We start from the raw sequence: 16202 nt of genomic DNA on the forward strand, positions 1-16202 counted from the left end.
CACAAGTGCCATTGTTCCATGAGCAGGGTGATGTTGATAATCGCTCCACACCCTTAAGTGATACAAGTATCTGCCTTTATCCTTTCATCTTTCCACAGGTTTTCCAGCAGGACATCAATATTAATGGGTATTATTTTAGTTATATATACCAGACCATACCAAAGAGCATTTAGTATTAGTGATTTCACTAGTGGTAGCTGTTCAAGGAGTGACACTAGGGAGTCCACCTTGGTCCTGATGAGAAGTCTAGGGGTAGACTCGGAAACATGCCACCCCTGTGAGACATTTTAGATTAGTAATACCATCCAGCGGCAGGTATTTTGAACTCACCTATGACCTCACCACTCCTATCCCTCTTAGTATTTACATTGATGAAACCATAGCAAGTGCTCCCACGTATTTGGTCGGTTGCAGCACGCCTTGTTCTGCAGCAGAATGAGAGGAAACCCAATGATGAGGCATGCCACCAAGGGGTAACCCTGGTGGGTGAGAGTTTTTAATACAAAAAAAAACCTTTTATACCCTGTGGAAGTTCCTTTGGACTGGACCTTTTTGTATAATTAAATAGGTTCTAAGGAGGACAGACCCAGCCCTATAAAACCCTCCTTCTCTCTCTTTCTTTGTATATTTAAAAAGTAGGGCATGACTTTTTCAGTTTTACACATCCTGGTAGTGAAAAACGCATAATTTTTTTTCCCACTACTGTAAGGCCTACGTCTCCCATTGAATAACATTGGGTTACCTTATTACCTTTAAAAGGTGGTAAAATGTGATTTGGAAGAGCTACTAATGGCAAGTTTGGACTCAAATGAATTGTAATTTAAAACCCCTTTTATTGGTAAAGTCGGACTTCAATTCACAATTCTGAAAATTGACATTGTCTTGTCTCAACCATTTGATGCATTTAGCCTGTGTCCTGGGTCACATTACAGTGAATAGCTTAACAGTTGGTCTTTGTGTATTCCTCCTAGACAGTGAGATAAAGGGAGAATAGGAGCTAGTGGGATAAGCCATCCTTCCAGGATGGGTAGGGCTGAGATTTTCTCTGTCCCACATTTCAAAGAGCTGCCTCCGGCACACTCACAAACAAACTTGAAATCCAGTCTGTTGTCATCCCAGAATACTTGGAACCAGATGTGGGGGTAGCCAGGATGTCACCCCCACTTCCAAAGGTGGCGCCAGGTATAAATACTGGACCTCCTGAACCACCTCTTCAGGGCATTCCTGGACCTGTAGAAGATCTAGAAGGACTGCCTGATACACTCCTTGAACCCTGGACCACTAAAGTGACTCCAAGTGCTAGCCTCATATGTGAGCAACGGGGACATAACAAGCTCCAGAGACCTTGAACCCTGCACCTGGCCTCTGCTGGAGTGACTATGACCTCCTAAGAGGTGCCCATGCAGTCCTGGACCCTAGGTTGTGGTGTGAAAGGTGCTGCACCTGATTAACCCTAAAAGTTGGGACTTAGAACATTTTTCACCAAAAAGAGGCTTGAGAACAGACAGTAGACTAGGACCTACCTGCCTGCCGATCTGCCTCAGGTGCATCGCTAGTCAGTTTGACTTCGCAGTAGCTCCGGATATGTTCTTCTCCACAACAACAAATTCTGTTCAGAGTGACCTCCGAGCAACGGTATCTAGCCTCATGGAGCCCTTTTCGGCTATAGCCTGCAGTCTTGCCCTGCTGCAGATTTTCAGCTTCCAAAAAAGTGACAAAGTCCAATTGTAGAAATCTTCAATGTGACTCCCCTCAGAGGCTCCACTTAGAGGCTCCCCATGCAGAAGCACTTCAAGGGCACCAATAACTGTTAAGGGATGTTTGTTTTTTAACAAAAAGTATGGGAACTGCTTTTGTAAAACTAAAAAAACTTGGGCATGTGGGTCCACATAAATCCTGTCAACTTTGACCTCTCTTTATATGCAGCTGTCCTTTAACACCGCCGGCTGCCTTGCTCGCTGAACTTTATCTTCTCAGGACCCTGTAAATTCTTTGAAGTCCAAAGGTAAACCCAGACTGGGCCCAATCCATCTCTTGTAGCTGAACCGCTTTATCTCAGTTGGCCCTAACTTTTCAGTTTGCTCTGGTTTTGTGTGACTAGATACCACGGTTGGCGCTTTGACTTTTTAGACACTATTTTACACTTTAAAATGTTTTAATTCATAACTCCAGTTTTACTGATTGGATTTAATAGGTTATGATATCATCTTATTTATTAAAATTAACTCTATTTTTCTAAATTCATTTTGGATTTTTTTGTGTTGTGTTTTTACTTTAGTAGTTCTTGAGTGCTGCATAAATACTTTACACATTGCCTCTTAGTTAAATCTGACTGCTTTTGTGCCAAGCTACAAGAGGGTTAAGCACAGGTTAATTTAGTAAATTTTATGGTTCGCCCTGACAGGGAATGTGATTGTTGCTTGAGAAGGGTCAGGTAAACCACAATATTTGAGATCTTAGATTTCAACAGATCTGATAACCAAACAAATAAAAAATGAACAAATATTTTATAAAACATACACCACAAATATGAATAAAACATCAAAATAACAGTGACCAAACCACCAATTTAGCCCACATCTTTTTTGATGTGGTGGCCATCACAAGGCCTCAGGGAGCCAATCCACCGGGGGCCAAAGCACCCGGACACCTACAGCATTTGCCTGCTCTGGGGCCATGGGGGAAACCTTTGGCATCCTCTGCCCTTTCCATCTCCCCTGCCTGAGCCCTTTGCAGTACAACAAGAGGAGCTTTTCTCTGATAATAGCTGGCAAGAGCAAACCTGTGTTCCCAGCCTACAAGAGCACGGAGATGAGGTTTACGTTCTCTCTGCCCATACTCTTGCAGGACACTGATACCATTAGGCCCTGGTGGTTGGAGTCCCCATTTCCAAAGGGTGGCTGGGGGAGGGGGAGTCCCACACCCCTTCCCAAACAAAGCTTAGGCCCTAGGGGATGGAGTTCCTGGCTTTATTAAAAGTATTTTATGACAATAATTTTTATCAAACATTGGTATTAGTAAATTAATAGAATATACATTTGTAAAATATACATTTGATTGTGGTTATTGGTGACATTTTGACAAAGACAAGAGGTCTGTGCTCAACCGCACACCCTGCAGGAGGCTGGGAGTGCGGTTGGTGTCCCACAGGATCTCACAGCCCACACCACACACAGTAAAGACTATGCACGGTGATGGACATCTTACTGATGTCTGAAAAAAAAAAAAAAAAAAAAGGTTAAAGTGATGTTAAAGTTAGGAATTGTAATGATCTCTCCCTTATATTTAAAAAAATCCCTGAAAAATCACTGAAATAACAGGTTAAAGAGACATTATAGTTAGGTGAAAATATCAGTTAAAACATTCCATTTTCAACCAACAAATCCACTGAAATTTATCAGTTATAGTTATATCAGGTGACTATAATAGTGTCCTAAAGTAATAATAAGTGGCACCCTTGCCATGCACTGCTAGTTACCTCACATATTACATCACTCATGACATATTCTGTGACATCATTGACAATATCACTGCAGCTTCTGAAATGTCATAACTGACAACACTGTGCATCATGGTGGAAGTGCGAGATGTATATATATATATATATATATATATATATATATATATATATATATATATATATTTATTTTTTCTCTTAAAAAACCAAAGGTTTCAGGGACGTTATAGTTAGGTTCTGAATTTACTCACACAAAGCCAGAGAAATTCAGCAGTTATAGTTATTTCAAGTAACTATAACTTGCTGCCTAAGGTAAATATAACTCGTGCCCCTGCCATGCACAGTTTTTTCTTCAATAATTTGACTTCTAATGTTTCACTGACATTTTTATTAAGGCTATAAAAGTTCTCATGAGCGCTGTAATATCTGGGCTAATTATCAGTGCATGGCAAGGGCGCGAGTTATAGTTACCTTAGGCCACAAGTTATAGTTACTTGAAATAACTCTAACTATAACTGCTGAACTTCTCTGGTTTTGTGTGAGTAAATTCAGAATCTAACCATAACCTCCCTGTAACCTTTGTTTTTTTCAGTGAATTTTTATGAATTTCTTTACATAAAGTAATTTTCATTACTTTACGTTAATCCAACCACTATCGCACATGGCTTTTGGCCACACACGGTGGGGGCTGGCCACAGGGCCTGGTTCATGGCCAGGCTGTAACCAATCCCCTATAACCACCCAACCCCGTGCTGCGCATTGCCTTAGGCCGTGCGCAGCAGGGGTTGGCTACAGGCCCGCCAGGCCCTGCGGCCAACCCCCCTAACCAGCCAACCCCATGCTGTGCATGGCTGAAGGCCATGTGCGGTGGGAGTTGGCTGCAAGGCCTGTTTCTCTGGGTGTGAGAGTGCTTTTGAGAGGGTCTATGTGGATGAGAGATGGTGTGCGAGTGTCTATCTGTTTGTGAGAGTAGGCGTAAGAGGGTGTCTCTGAGTGCGAGAGTGAGTGTGAGAGTGTCTCTGTGAGTGAGTGTCTGTGTGGGTCTGAGTGGGTGCATGAGTGTCTAAGTGGGTCTGTGAGTGAGTGAATGAATCTGAGTGGGTCTGTGAGTGGGTGCATGAGTGTCTGAGTGCATCTGTGAGTGGGTGTGTGAATGTCTGTGAGGGTGTGTCAGTAGGTGTGTGAGTAACTCTGCCACAAAGGAACCTCACCTGCCCTTTTATCCAAAAAGAGTCCACAGCTTTGCATTAAATATCCACCCAAGAGGAGGTCTTTCTGCCTCCTAGGGTAAATGCCCAATATGTATTCTACACTACAACTGTGTAATGGAGCACAAGGAAATGTGACCAGTGACCTTGTGTGCCTTTTGGCAACATGATTGTTCCTGTTGCCTGTTTCTCTAGAATTCTGTGATAACATGAATCCTCCTATAGAGAGGCCAACGAGACTACAAAGATGTAAATTTCCCCCAAACCAGGGTCCTTCCTCTTATCTGTATAAAGTAAGTACTTCTTTGTTTTGTGGAGATGTTCTCATATTCCTCGGCATTCAAGACCGTGACATCAAAATTGGTAGGAAATGCACTGAGGGCCCCTTTCGGAAGCTGTCCATCATCCTGGCAAAAGGTGGGAAGATATATACATACTACTAAGGTAGACGACCCGCTCCCCAGGCCAATTTTGGCCCCAGGGACCCCTTCCCCCAAGGCCTGGCCTTCTCTTCCGGGTGTCCCCCAGGACACCCAGTGTGCCATAGGACTGCAGGGGGAGTCTCAAGGCCCCTGCAGTCCCAGCCGGTTCCCCACCTCCTGGCGGAGCCAGCATTGCTTTTGCACACATTGAACTGCTAAACATGCAGGTCCCTGCCTGCAAAAGCAATTGTTTCATCTCTTTCCCTGAAGAGATGAAACATCCGCTTCCAGCGGGCAAGAGCACTTTGACAGCTCTCGCTTGCTGGAAGCCGAGTGTTTGCTCTGACTTGGTGGGAGCTATTAAAGCTCCTATCAATTCAGAGAAAAAAGCTACGTCCCGGGGATGGGCACCCCAGGACATACCATGAGCTGGCACTGGTGGGGTGGTGGTCCACGGGGCCATTATTGGCTCCACAAGAGGGGTGGGACACATGGGCCCACTCCAACATTATCTTTGCTCCGGGGAGGTGGTGGTCCCCTGGGCTGGAGGTGCACAACGGACTCCCTACCTTATTTTATTTCAGCCAAAGGGAAGTGGCGGTCCCGAAGGCTGTGGAGGGGGGGTCCACAGGACACCCCATACAATAATTAAAAGATTTTGTCCTGGGTAGGTGGTGGTCCCTGGGATGCGAGGGGCCCTCAGATACTATTTGATTTAAGCCCCAGGGAGGTGGCGGTCCCTTGTGGATAAATAAGCCCAGGAGGGGGCCCATGCGCCCTCTCCTTTATTCTTTATTTGCCACGGTCACCCGGGGGCTTTAGTAAAACAAGTAGGGATGACCACACTTGCTTTTTAAAAAAAATGTTGCCATGAATTTGCGACGTTGTTGCGAATTCACAGCAACATTTTTTTTTTTTAAAGTGCTATTTTTTCCTGGCGAGGTCCCTCTGGGATCCCAGTACCAGAGCTAAATGGTCAGGGTGTCCCTACCAGGGCCCTTTTTCTTTTTTTTTATCTTCTGTTTCTGGGACTTGGCTGAAGCCGAGTCCCAAGATGGCTGCCAACACATCCTGGTTGAAGTGTTGGCAGCCAATCAGATTTCTGCACAAGATCAGGAGTAGTCGCGAAGCATTCGCGCCTCTAGATATCTATATTTATTTTTCTTTTAATATGTCAAAAACTACTGAACAGATTTACACCACATAACAAAAAGCACTCTTTCTGGACCAAGTGCTCCTTCCTGCTAAATTTGGTATAATTTCATCCAGTGGTTCTGGCTGTAGTCATGTCTAAAATCCCTATGGGAATTAAAATGGGAAATGCACTCTTTTTTACTCCCCTTTACTCAGCCCCCGCTTGACAGATCACTGCGAAACTTCCAATGTGCACCAAGAATTGCCGGCACACTTTTTTTTTTTAAATGATGTGAAGATCCGTTGATATGCAACAAAGAGATAGGAAACTTAAAAAACATTTTTACAATGGAAACATGATCCTAACTATAACTACCTACTGGTAGTTATATAATATATATATATATATATATATATATATATATACACACACACACACATATATATTGCCTAGTGGCGGTTGCCACTAGGTAGTTATAGTTAGGACCTAGTTTCTATATAAAAAGCATTTTTTTACTTGCCTATATCTTTGGCGCCGCTTGATGAATCTTCACAAAACTTTCCAAAAAACGTTGCGAGTCCCTTCAGCTGCTGCCAGGAAAGTTTGGGGGTGATCCATCCAGAGGAGGCCGAGAAAACGGAGGGGGGTCCCAAAACACGTTTCTCCTATTAATTTTTCCACAGAGATTTTGAACAGCACTAGCACAAAAACTACTAGACTGAATTACACCAAATTTGGCAGGAAGGTACGTCCTGGTCCAGAAAACAACCTTTTTCGTTTTAGTGTAATTCTGTTCAGTAGTTTTAGAGAAATTAAAGAAAATCCAAATTTGTATATCTAGGGAAGCGAAGTATTCGCGACCCTTCCGATCTCGTGCTGAGATCTGATTGACTAACAACACTTCAACAAGGAAGCTGTTGAAGTGTTGTCAGCTATCTTGGGACTCAGCTGAAGCCGAGTCCCAGGAAAAAAAGAATACAAAAAAAGGGGCCAGAGTACAAACACCCTGACCCCTTAGCTCTGGTGCTGGGGTCTCAAAGGAATGCCCCAGGTCTAAAGAGCCATGTGCAGCGTGGGGTTGGGTGGTTGGGGGGGGCTGGCCGCAGGGTCTGGCTGCAGGCCAGGTTTTGCGGGCAACCTTTGATGCGCATGGTCAAAGACCATGCACTGTGCAAGGATGGGTGCTTCTAAGGGGTTGGCCTCGGGGCCTGGCCACAGGCCAGGCCCTTTGGCCCACCACCATTGCACACAGCCGAAGATTGTGCACGGCGGTGGTTGGATTAATGTAGAGTAATAGTTATAGTTATCTCAAGTAACTATAACTTGTGCCCTCGCCATGCACGGCTAATTACCCCACAAATTACGACACTCATGACATCTTTATCAACATCATTGATAACAATGTAATATTTGCAATAAAACCTTTTACAAAAAACTGTGCATGGGTGGGGCGTGAGTTATAGTTACCTTAGGGCAAGAGTTATAGTTAATTGAGATAACTCTAACTATAACTGGTGAATTTATATGGTTTGGTAAGTTTAAAATGTGAGCCTAACTATAATGTCCCGGTAACCTTTGTTTTTTTTAATTGAATGTATATATATATATATATATATATATATTTATATCTCACCAACTGGTGATAGCTAGTATGTATTTATAGTTAGGACCCAGGTTCCATTAATGGACATTTTTTATTTTGTTGATAACATTTGAGTTGTTTGATGAATCTTCACTATAACTCGTGCCTTCGCCATGCAATTACTCCACGTATTATATCAGTCATGAGATCTTGTATGGCATCTTTGATGTTATCACTGCAACATTTGCAATAAAATTATTAAAAAGAAAACTGTGCATGGCAAGGTGAAAGTTATAGTTTCCTTAGGGCGCGAGTTATAGTTACTTGAAAGAACTCCAACTATAACTGCTGAATTTCCATGGTTCTATACGAGTAAATTCAGAACATAACTATAACGTCCCTGTTACCACTGCCGGTGACGGAGGAGACCACCCTCGTATCAATAGTTATGTCAAAAATATTCACCGCACTCCAGAAGGGTTTACATAAATCCTTCTTTATTCAAGGATACAGCAACCACCAAAGCGTTTCAACTCATTACGAGTAAGCAAGACTCGTAATGAGCTGAAAGGCGTTGGTGGTTGCTGTAACATTTAATACAGAAGGATTTATGTAAATCTCCAGGAGTGCAGTGAATACTTTTGATATAACTATATATGTACATATATAAATATATGTATATATTGAAAAAACAAAGTGTAAAATTATGTTATAGTTAGGTGAATGTGTCAGTGACAACATTAATGTTCTGAACTAAACAAAACTAATAAATTCACCAGTTGCTAACTATAACTTATGCCATTCACCATGCACTGCTTATGACCTTGCGCATGACATTACTCATGACATAATTTATGGTAATGCTGGCATCTTCAATGACATTACTGATGGCATCACTGATTAAATCATCCAATGAGTGTGCTAGTTTGTTTTATAGTTTACATTGTGGCAGATAACTACCATATTACTTTTCTACCTAATTTTGTACAGCCTGTGTCCAGCTAATCGCTATAAGTGTTTACAACACACGTGTGCTCCTAATGCATCATAGGTGTGTAGAGGTATTGAACACATTATAAATCTTTTATTGAAGAGTAACTCAGTGTTCAGGTGACAGTTGATTTGTGTTCATTATGTTCCAACACGTTTTTAGTACTGCAGAAAGGGTTCTCAGTAGGGCAAAGATTCTACACATTACATACTAAGGACCTGATTACGACCTTGGCGGAGGGGATGACTCCGTCACAAACGTGAAGGATATCCCACCCGCTATATTACAAGTTCCATTATATCCTATGGAACTTGTAATATGTCGGGCGGGATATCCGTCACCTTTGTGACGGAGTAAACCCCTCTGTCAAAATCATAATCAGGCCCTATGTTTTGTAAGCAGCCTTGAGTTGTTAGACAAAATCGTATCAGCATGACAATTTCTACATAACATAGAAGACTGTATGCACCAGGTACTAACCTATGTGCATATGCTTGTTTGCTTCAGAAGATGGGCTATCTGAAAGGTTTTCACCACAGTATGAAGGCTGCCGGTAGATTCGAATTTTACACCTTCAGACCTTGGTTATTTTAAGTGAATAGTCGTTCTTTGGACAGGTTTTGCACAAAGTGTACAATGTACTTTGAAGATACTTCTTAATACTCTGTGGCGTATTTCTCATGAGAGTTTCACTACCTGAAAACAGTGTGATACAGAGTAAATTCTTTCCATAGAGTAAAAACTGTCAACATTACCCACTTCTGTACTCATATCCACGCCATTTCTCAATTTAGATACAGTGACTGTCAGGGGTTTGCTACAGGTAAAGAGTGTCCGTAGTAGGGAGTTAATTATGTAACAGGGCTTGAGTATCTGGAGGATCTTGGTTTTCCCTTAACAGTTGTATATAGACTGAACACAGTGTGCAGGATAGGTTACACTTTCATCTGTGGTTCATTATCAACATGAACTATGCTAACCCATCAAGTATATGCTTTAGGGTCAATGTTGCAAATAACACAAGCTTGCTTTACCGATGAAGGTTGTAAGTATGATACTTCTATAGCGCTAATGGGATACCTGTTTAAAGAGCAAAGTGTGCAAAAGAAGCTTGGGTGATGTCATCAGTGATGTCATCAATGGTGTAATTTGAGATGTTGTCAGTGATGTCATATAATATGTCATGAGTGATGCCTTATGTGAGGTCACAGCCAGTGCATGGCAGGAAACAAGTTACAGTTAGCTCTGCTAGTATAACTAGTGAATTTCTGTTGTATTTGTAGTTCAAAATGTTAATGTTGTCACTGACAAACTCATCTAACTATAACATTATGTTAACATTTGGGTTTTTCAGTGACTTTCTAGTTTTTTTTTTATACCTCAAATTAATATTTAATTATGATACGTAAATCAAGCAGGGGCACATGCAGCCAACCTCACACTGTGCACGGCCATGGCAGACTCTGTGGCCAGCCCCCGTTATGGCGGCCAGCCCCACACTGCACAGCACCTTTGGTCGTGCATGGCGGGGTGTTGTCCAACCCCTGCATGTAGCCAACACCACACTGCACACAGCCCTAGGCTCTGTGCAGTGGTAGGGTAGCCACAAGGCCTGGCCTGTGGTCAGCCCCCTCAAAGTCACCCAACCCCACACTGCTTTTGGCCATGTGTGGCACGAGGTGGGCCACAAGTTCTGACCCTAGGGACCCTTTCCTCAGAGGCTTTTTTTTAAAGGGGAGGGGGGGACACTGCCCCCCCCCCCACCCCAAGCCTCATTAGGCCCTGGGCATCCCATCCCCTAGGGCCATAAATTTAGGTTAAAAAGGGGGGGCTGCATGCCCCCCAGCCTATTTAGGCCCTGGGGACCTCATCCCCATGGTCCGTACATATATGTTACAACGTGAGGGTGGCTGCGTGGACCCCCTCACTGAGCATTGTTAGGCTCTGGAGACCTCATCCGCAGGGCCATCTCTTAAAGCTGTTATCAGCCCCAGGGGCTACTTATTTGAATGACGGGGAGGTGTGCCTTGCGATGAGCCTTGGTAGGCCCTGTGGACCACATCCCCCAGGGCCATTTGTAAAAATAAAGGGGAGGGGGGCTGTGAGGCCCCCCTATTTGAGCCATTATCAGCCCTGGGGACCCCACCCTGATGCCAGTTATTTTAATATAGGGCCAGGAGAGCTGCATGCCCCCCTTCCTGAACCTTGTTAAGCCCTGAAGACCCCATCCCCAGGGCCATTTCTAAAAATAATGGGGAGGGGCGGAGCAAAATATCTTCGACCCAAAGGGTGGGTTTTCTGGGACCTCTTGAGTCTTGGGGAGGCTGGGCTGCAGTGTCCCCCTCCCCATATAAATGAATTTCAGCTCTGGGGTGGGCTCCCTGGGGCCTCCGGAGGATTGGGGAGGGGGGCCATGTGGTCCCCCTCCTCATATAAAGAAATTTTGGATCTAGGGGTGGGATCTATGGGGCCTCTGGTGGCTCGGGAGGGGTGCCATAAGCCCCCCGCTCCTTCATGAATACAACCCTGTGGGTGGGCTCCCCAAAGTTTATAACTATTAAATGCAGCCAATCCACCATTTTGTTTTTTTTGTCCGATCCCACAAGAGTGTTGCAGGCTTGCTGCTTTTAGATTTTTTTAATTTTTGGCATGGGAGAGTCCCTCAGGGGCCACCCCCACAGAGTCTAGGGGGTCAGGGTATCCCCACCCTGCTATCTTATACTATTTTTTTTTTTTTCTAGACAGCGGATTAAGTCCCTGAGTTCTGTACAGGCTTCCAGCAACATTTTTCTCATGTTGCTGGCAGCCAATCAGAGCTCTTGCTCTCACAGGACTCCTACAGGAGTGAGATGACCCAAGGGTAATAAAGATCCCTGGGCTAATTGGAACGCTCTATTTATTAATTGTCGCTCCCACTAGAATGTCTTGTGACTCTCGCAGAGCCAACCGCTCAGCTATACAATTATTTTTCAACCTTAATTTCTCAAAAATGACTGAACGGATTTACACCAACTCACAAAAGCACAATCGAATTTAATGTAATTCCAATCAATGGTTTTTGCTGTAGCCTTGTCTAAAGAAGTCTGTGAAAAATACATGAGGATTTTATGTTTTGGGACCTCCTTTTTTTCTCGGCCCCACTTGCCAGACCACCCCAAAACTTTCCAGGAAAGAGCTGAGGTGGGTGAACGTTTTTTTTGGGAAAGCTTGGAAAGATTTGTCAAACGGGGCCAAAGTTATTAGCAAACCAAAAACACGCTTTTTTATGGAAAAGCAGACCTAACTATAACTATAACTATAACTACCACAAGGTAATATATATATATGTATATATATATATATATATATTTAGGTGTGTATTATATAACCACAAACAATGCCTTTTGATCTCGTCGCAGACAATCTGCTCATACACTGTCATTAAGTCATCAAAGATACAGTACTTAAATTGTGCAGACTTTGACCTTTTGTGTTTCTCACCAGCTGGCAAGCAATGCCACTTTGTCTCTCTGAGAATTCAGGAATTGGCACTTACCCACACGCTCTAGTTCGGGGGTCGACTCCCAGGCAGCAGGGGCCCTGGCATAGCGCCGCTCAAACTAAGTTTGCTTTGCATATACAAATAATGAGGACCTGCTCTGACTAGAGCTGACACTATGCATTCGCAATATTCCTGTGTCCGATGGACAGTTTAGGCAACATAATCCTCTAAAAAGCTGTTACTTCTGTTATTAGCATTCGCAGGGGGCTGAGTGAGTTGTTGATAAAACGGAAGCCACTTGAAGGTTTCCATGAGATAATCTGCGGGCACAGGGGGCTTATTGCCATGCAGCCTGGCTGTAACTATGTTTCCCCCACCTAAACATCAGGCAGGGATGAGATCTTCATGTCACGCCTTTGTAATGGCTGGAGGACTGAAGAGAGCAGAGAGCCTTTGTTTCTTAAATCCCCCTCATTCCAGGAAGAAAGGAAACAATAAGAACCTCCCAGCTGCGGCCTTCGTACGAGAGACCCCCCGGCCGAGGCCTCGGAGGTTCACTGTCGCTTTCTTCTCCCTCCGAGCCGGTGGTCAGGTCGAGAGCACTTGAAGTGAGGAAAGAGCGTGGAAGGAAACTAATCGCGTCAGACATGGCGCGCGGCGTCGTCGGAGAGAAGGCCTCTGTAGGTAAAAGCAGCCACGACAGCTGCGCCTCTCCCCATTAGAGGGGGACGTGATACCATTTTCTTAAAAGATGTTTGTCTGCAGGTTGGCGGGTGGACTCCTGGCGCAAGCGTTTTGGATGCGGCAGGTTGGGGGAGCATGGCCCGAAAGGTAAGTGGGAAAACGCGTGAGACCTCTGACCTTTGACCTACAGCAAGTACTTGGCTGACTGATAGTGTTTTAGATATCATGGCAAATGTTGTAATACGAACTGTAGTTTGTGGTGCACAATGTCCCTTTCGAGTGCCTGTGCTCGTTTACAGTGTTGTCATACCTGAGACGTTATCGCCTAATAAAATTGGTTCTGATGTTATCCTTTGTGAAAGGATGAAAAGTTGATTGCTGCCAGGGTTGGAGCGTGTTACTTGCAGGTTACACCACACCTTCACCCTAAATGCGTTATCTGTCTGGCCGTTGTTTCATACACTTACCATATGTCCGTCCATATTTGAGAGCCATATACATAGAACTCAATAATAATGATAGCTATGACTGTTTGTGACTATTTTATACTACAGCACTTACCATAAGTTCATTGTTGACCTCGACAGAGTAAAAGACTACGTCAGCCCTCTCAGATTTAAGGCTGCAACACACAGATTTGTAAGGAGCACTCGGCTACTACAACCGGTACAAAAGGGTGCGGAGAAATATATATGTATGTGTATATATATATATATATATATATATATATATATATATATATATATATATACACACACACACACACATACACACACAGACATTAGTTTATGGGGTTTATGGTACGTATGTTATGGTAGTCAAGTATGTGTGTATATATATTTATATATCCACATATATATACATATATATGTGTATATATATATATATATTTATATATATATATACACACATCCTTGACTACCATAACATACGTACCATCCTTGACTACCATAACATACGTACCATAAACCCCATAAATTAATGTCTGTATCTTAAACAACAATACGTCATGAGTTCAGGCCATCAAAAAGCCTTCATTATATTCGGCGTTCTCGTACATAATAAAAAATAAACGCACCCTTCAATATAAAATGAATATCTATTCATACAATATATCAAGTAAGTAACGAATCTATAACATGTATATGGCATACAATACCCTCTGCATACATTATTATAAGTATAGTTGAAGTCACTGAGGAGTTTAGTGACCATATATAGATGTGGGAGGCCAAAGGCCAAGTTCGTTTATAAGTATCATGGACCTCCATGGTGGCTTGCAATATCCTTTTAACATATGGAAAGGGGTACTTTATTACTTTTAATACATAGTCACACCATGACTCTCCCTCCAAACCACTTACATTATTTCTGTCTCCCTCATTCATATGAAAGAGATAGTATAGTCGCAGTCACAAATAATATGTAGTGTGAAATTGAACACACCAAAAATGGTAATTTGTTGTTAAAATATATTGAATGTAGTTTAACTTAAATTAGACTAAAAAAAGCTGCAGCTCACAAGGTGCTGAAACATGCAAAATGTATATAATTCATGCAATGACGTAGACTGTGCAAAAATAAACATGGGGCATTAAACTGCTCTTTCTGTCCATCACTGTTCATTTAAAAACACAGAAACTCAAGAGAACAAGAAGCCAGTACTCGTTTTTCGTTGCGTAAACTACAGTTCGCCTTGACTGATGGCTCTGGAAATAGGCACTATGATGTCACAACTCAGCTGTAATAACTTATCACAGTTAGGTGGCTACGTCATTTCATCAGTTCGGGTAAGTAGAGACATCCCGACCGGGCTGTAATAAGAAAACCAGAGTCGGTCTTCTATTTAGCGATTGCAGGCTCTCAATACAAACAATGTTGCCCAAGGTTGTGTTGAAGCGCACGATATCTTAATCCATAAACCAGCCACTCCTACAAACTGCCCTTACTCGGTTCCATGGTACTCATTTTAAAGACCTGGGAAGGGTCTACAGGCTGGGCCGCACTCGCTGCAATTCGAACAAATGTCTCACAGTAAACACAAGGGTCAGAACAGTGAACGCATTGGCTCTCGTTTGTCCTCCCCACTTCTGCTTGGTTACTGATTAAAATCGTCGACAAGTCCGGCGGATGGTTTAGTTCTCCGGCTACGTTGATTGCACGGGCGATGGTTTTGCTGCTGTGATTTCAGAGTGGCACAGTCCTCTGTGTTTTACGTTTTCTCAATGATTCAGCGTGGCGGCGTTAAAAGAGGCACAGTAGGCTGTCCACCCAGCGGAGGCCCCTGCTTCAACCTCGAGAGGGGCATTGTTACTATAAAATTAGTTATTGGAGCTGGTGTGAGTGTAAAGGGCCGTGCAGAGGCGGCGGAGACAGCCTGGAGGATTCCGAGCATCGGCCTCACATTGAGGGCAGACCCCGTGTAGAGAGTTCAGGTCTGCAGTGTATACACCAGGCACCCAGATACAGATTATTCGGGGTCAAGAACCCAAGCCATTCATCATGTCCCCCCCCCTTTACCGGTTCCCCCCAATCATTCAAGGTATTTCGCTAAGCCTGCTGAAGGAGACAGGACTGCAAGGGGAGAAATATCAGGTCTTAAGAAATTGGAGGTGTAATAGTATTATTTAAAAATTGGGGAGAGGAAGAATATTGAAATAAGAATGCCAGAAAAGAGAAATGAAGTGCGTGTCCATACATACTAACGCGCACACAGGCGCGCGTGCTAGCGCGTGGCACCTTCATGTTTGTCCATTATAGGTGGCCTTCACTAGCTCTATGTGCAGGTCTTTGTATGCGCCCTTATGAATCATTTCTAGTGATGCCACCGCCAGGCCTGGGACCCCGCCCCCAGGGAGGCTGTGTGAGGCAGGGGTAGAAAGCATCGGTACCGTAGCAATACTGCGAGGCCATGATTTTTGGGGATTTGGAGTAGGGCAGTGCAGCAGATCACCTTGCTGCGCTAGCTAGCCTACGCCAAAGTGAAAGGCCAGCAATGCACTGCTTTTATGCAATAAGGTGCATTCCTGTCCTTGCCCCAGTGCCCTATTGGCAGCCTAGTGCCAAAGCAGGGTCCTTTGCACCATGGTGTAAGGGAGACTGTGTTGTTGGCATGATTCTTTTTTTTTTTTGGCAGAAAGGGTCACCTTCCTTCACAAAAACTATTCTGAGAGGCATTTTCCTCTTTCTATATGTGCTGCATCACACATGAAAAGAAATAAAAAATGAAGAGAAATAAAGTT

The 16202-nt window shown here is 43.6% G+C and overlaps 1 protein-coding gene across 3 annotated transcripts in view; it reads left to right on the forward strand.

The window, feature by feature from the left end:
- The first annotated feature begins 12838 nt into the window (after window positions 1-12838).
- The window catches only part of REELD1 (reeler domain containing 1), a 171400-nt gene continuing 168036 nt past the window's right edge, over window positions 12839-16202 (forward strand). The window contains exons 1-2 of one of the 3 annotated variants that reach the window (XM_069234308.1): window positions 12846-12956; window positions 13042-13107. In XM_069234308.1, coding sequence (XP_069090409.1) covers window positions 12924-12956; window positions 13042-13107 — 99 coding nt within the window. In that variant the 5' untranslated portion in view covers window positions 12846-12923. Of the gene's footprint in view, window positions 12961-13041; window positions 13108-16202 lie in introns of all 3 variants that reach the window. The other 2 variants (XM_069234317.1, XM_069234326.1) reach the window with 2 other exon arrangements.

This window comes from Pleurodeles waltl, chromosome 1_2 (assembly GCF_031143425.1).
Source record: "Pleurodeles waltl isolate 20211129_DDA chromosome 1_2, aPleWal1.hap1.20221129, whole genome shotgun sequence".
NCBI lineage: Eukaryota > Metazoa > Chordata > Amphibia > Caudata > Salamandridae > Pleurodeles > Pleurodeles waltl.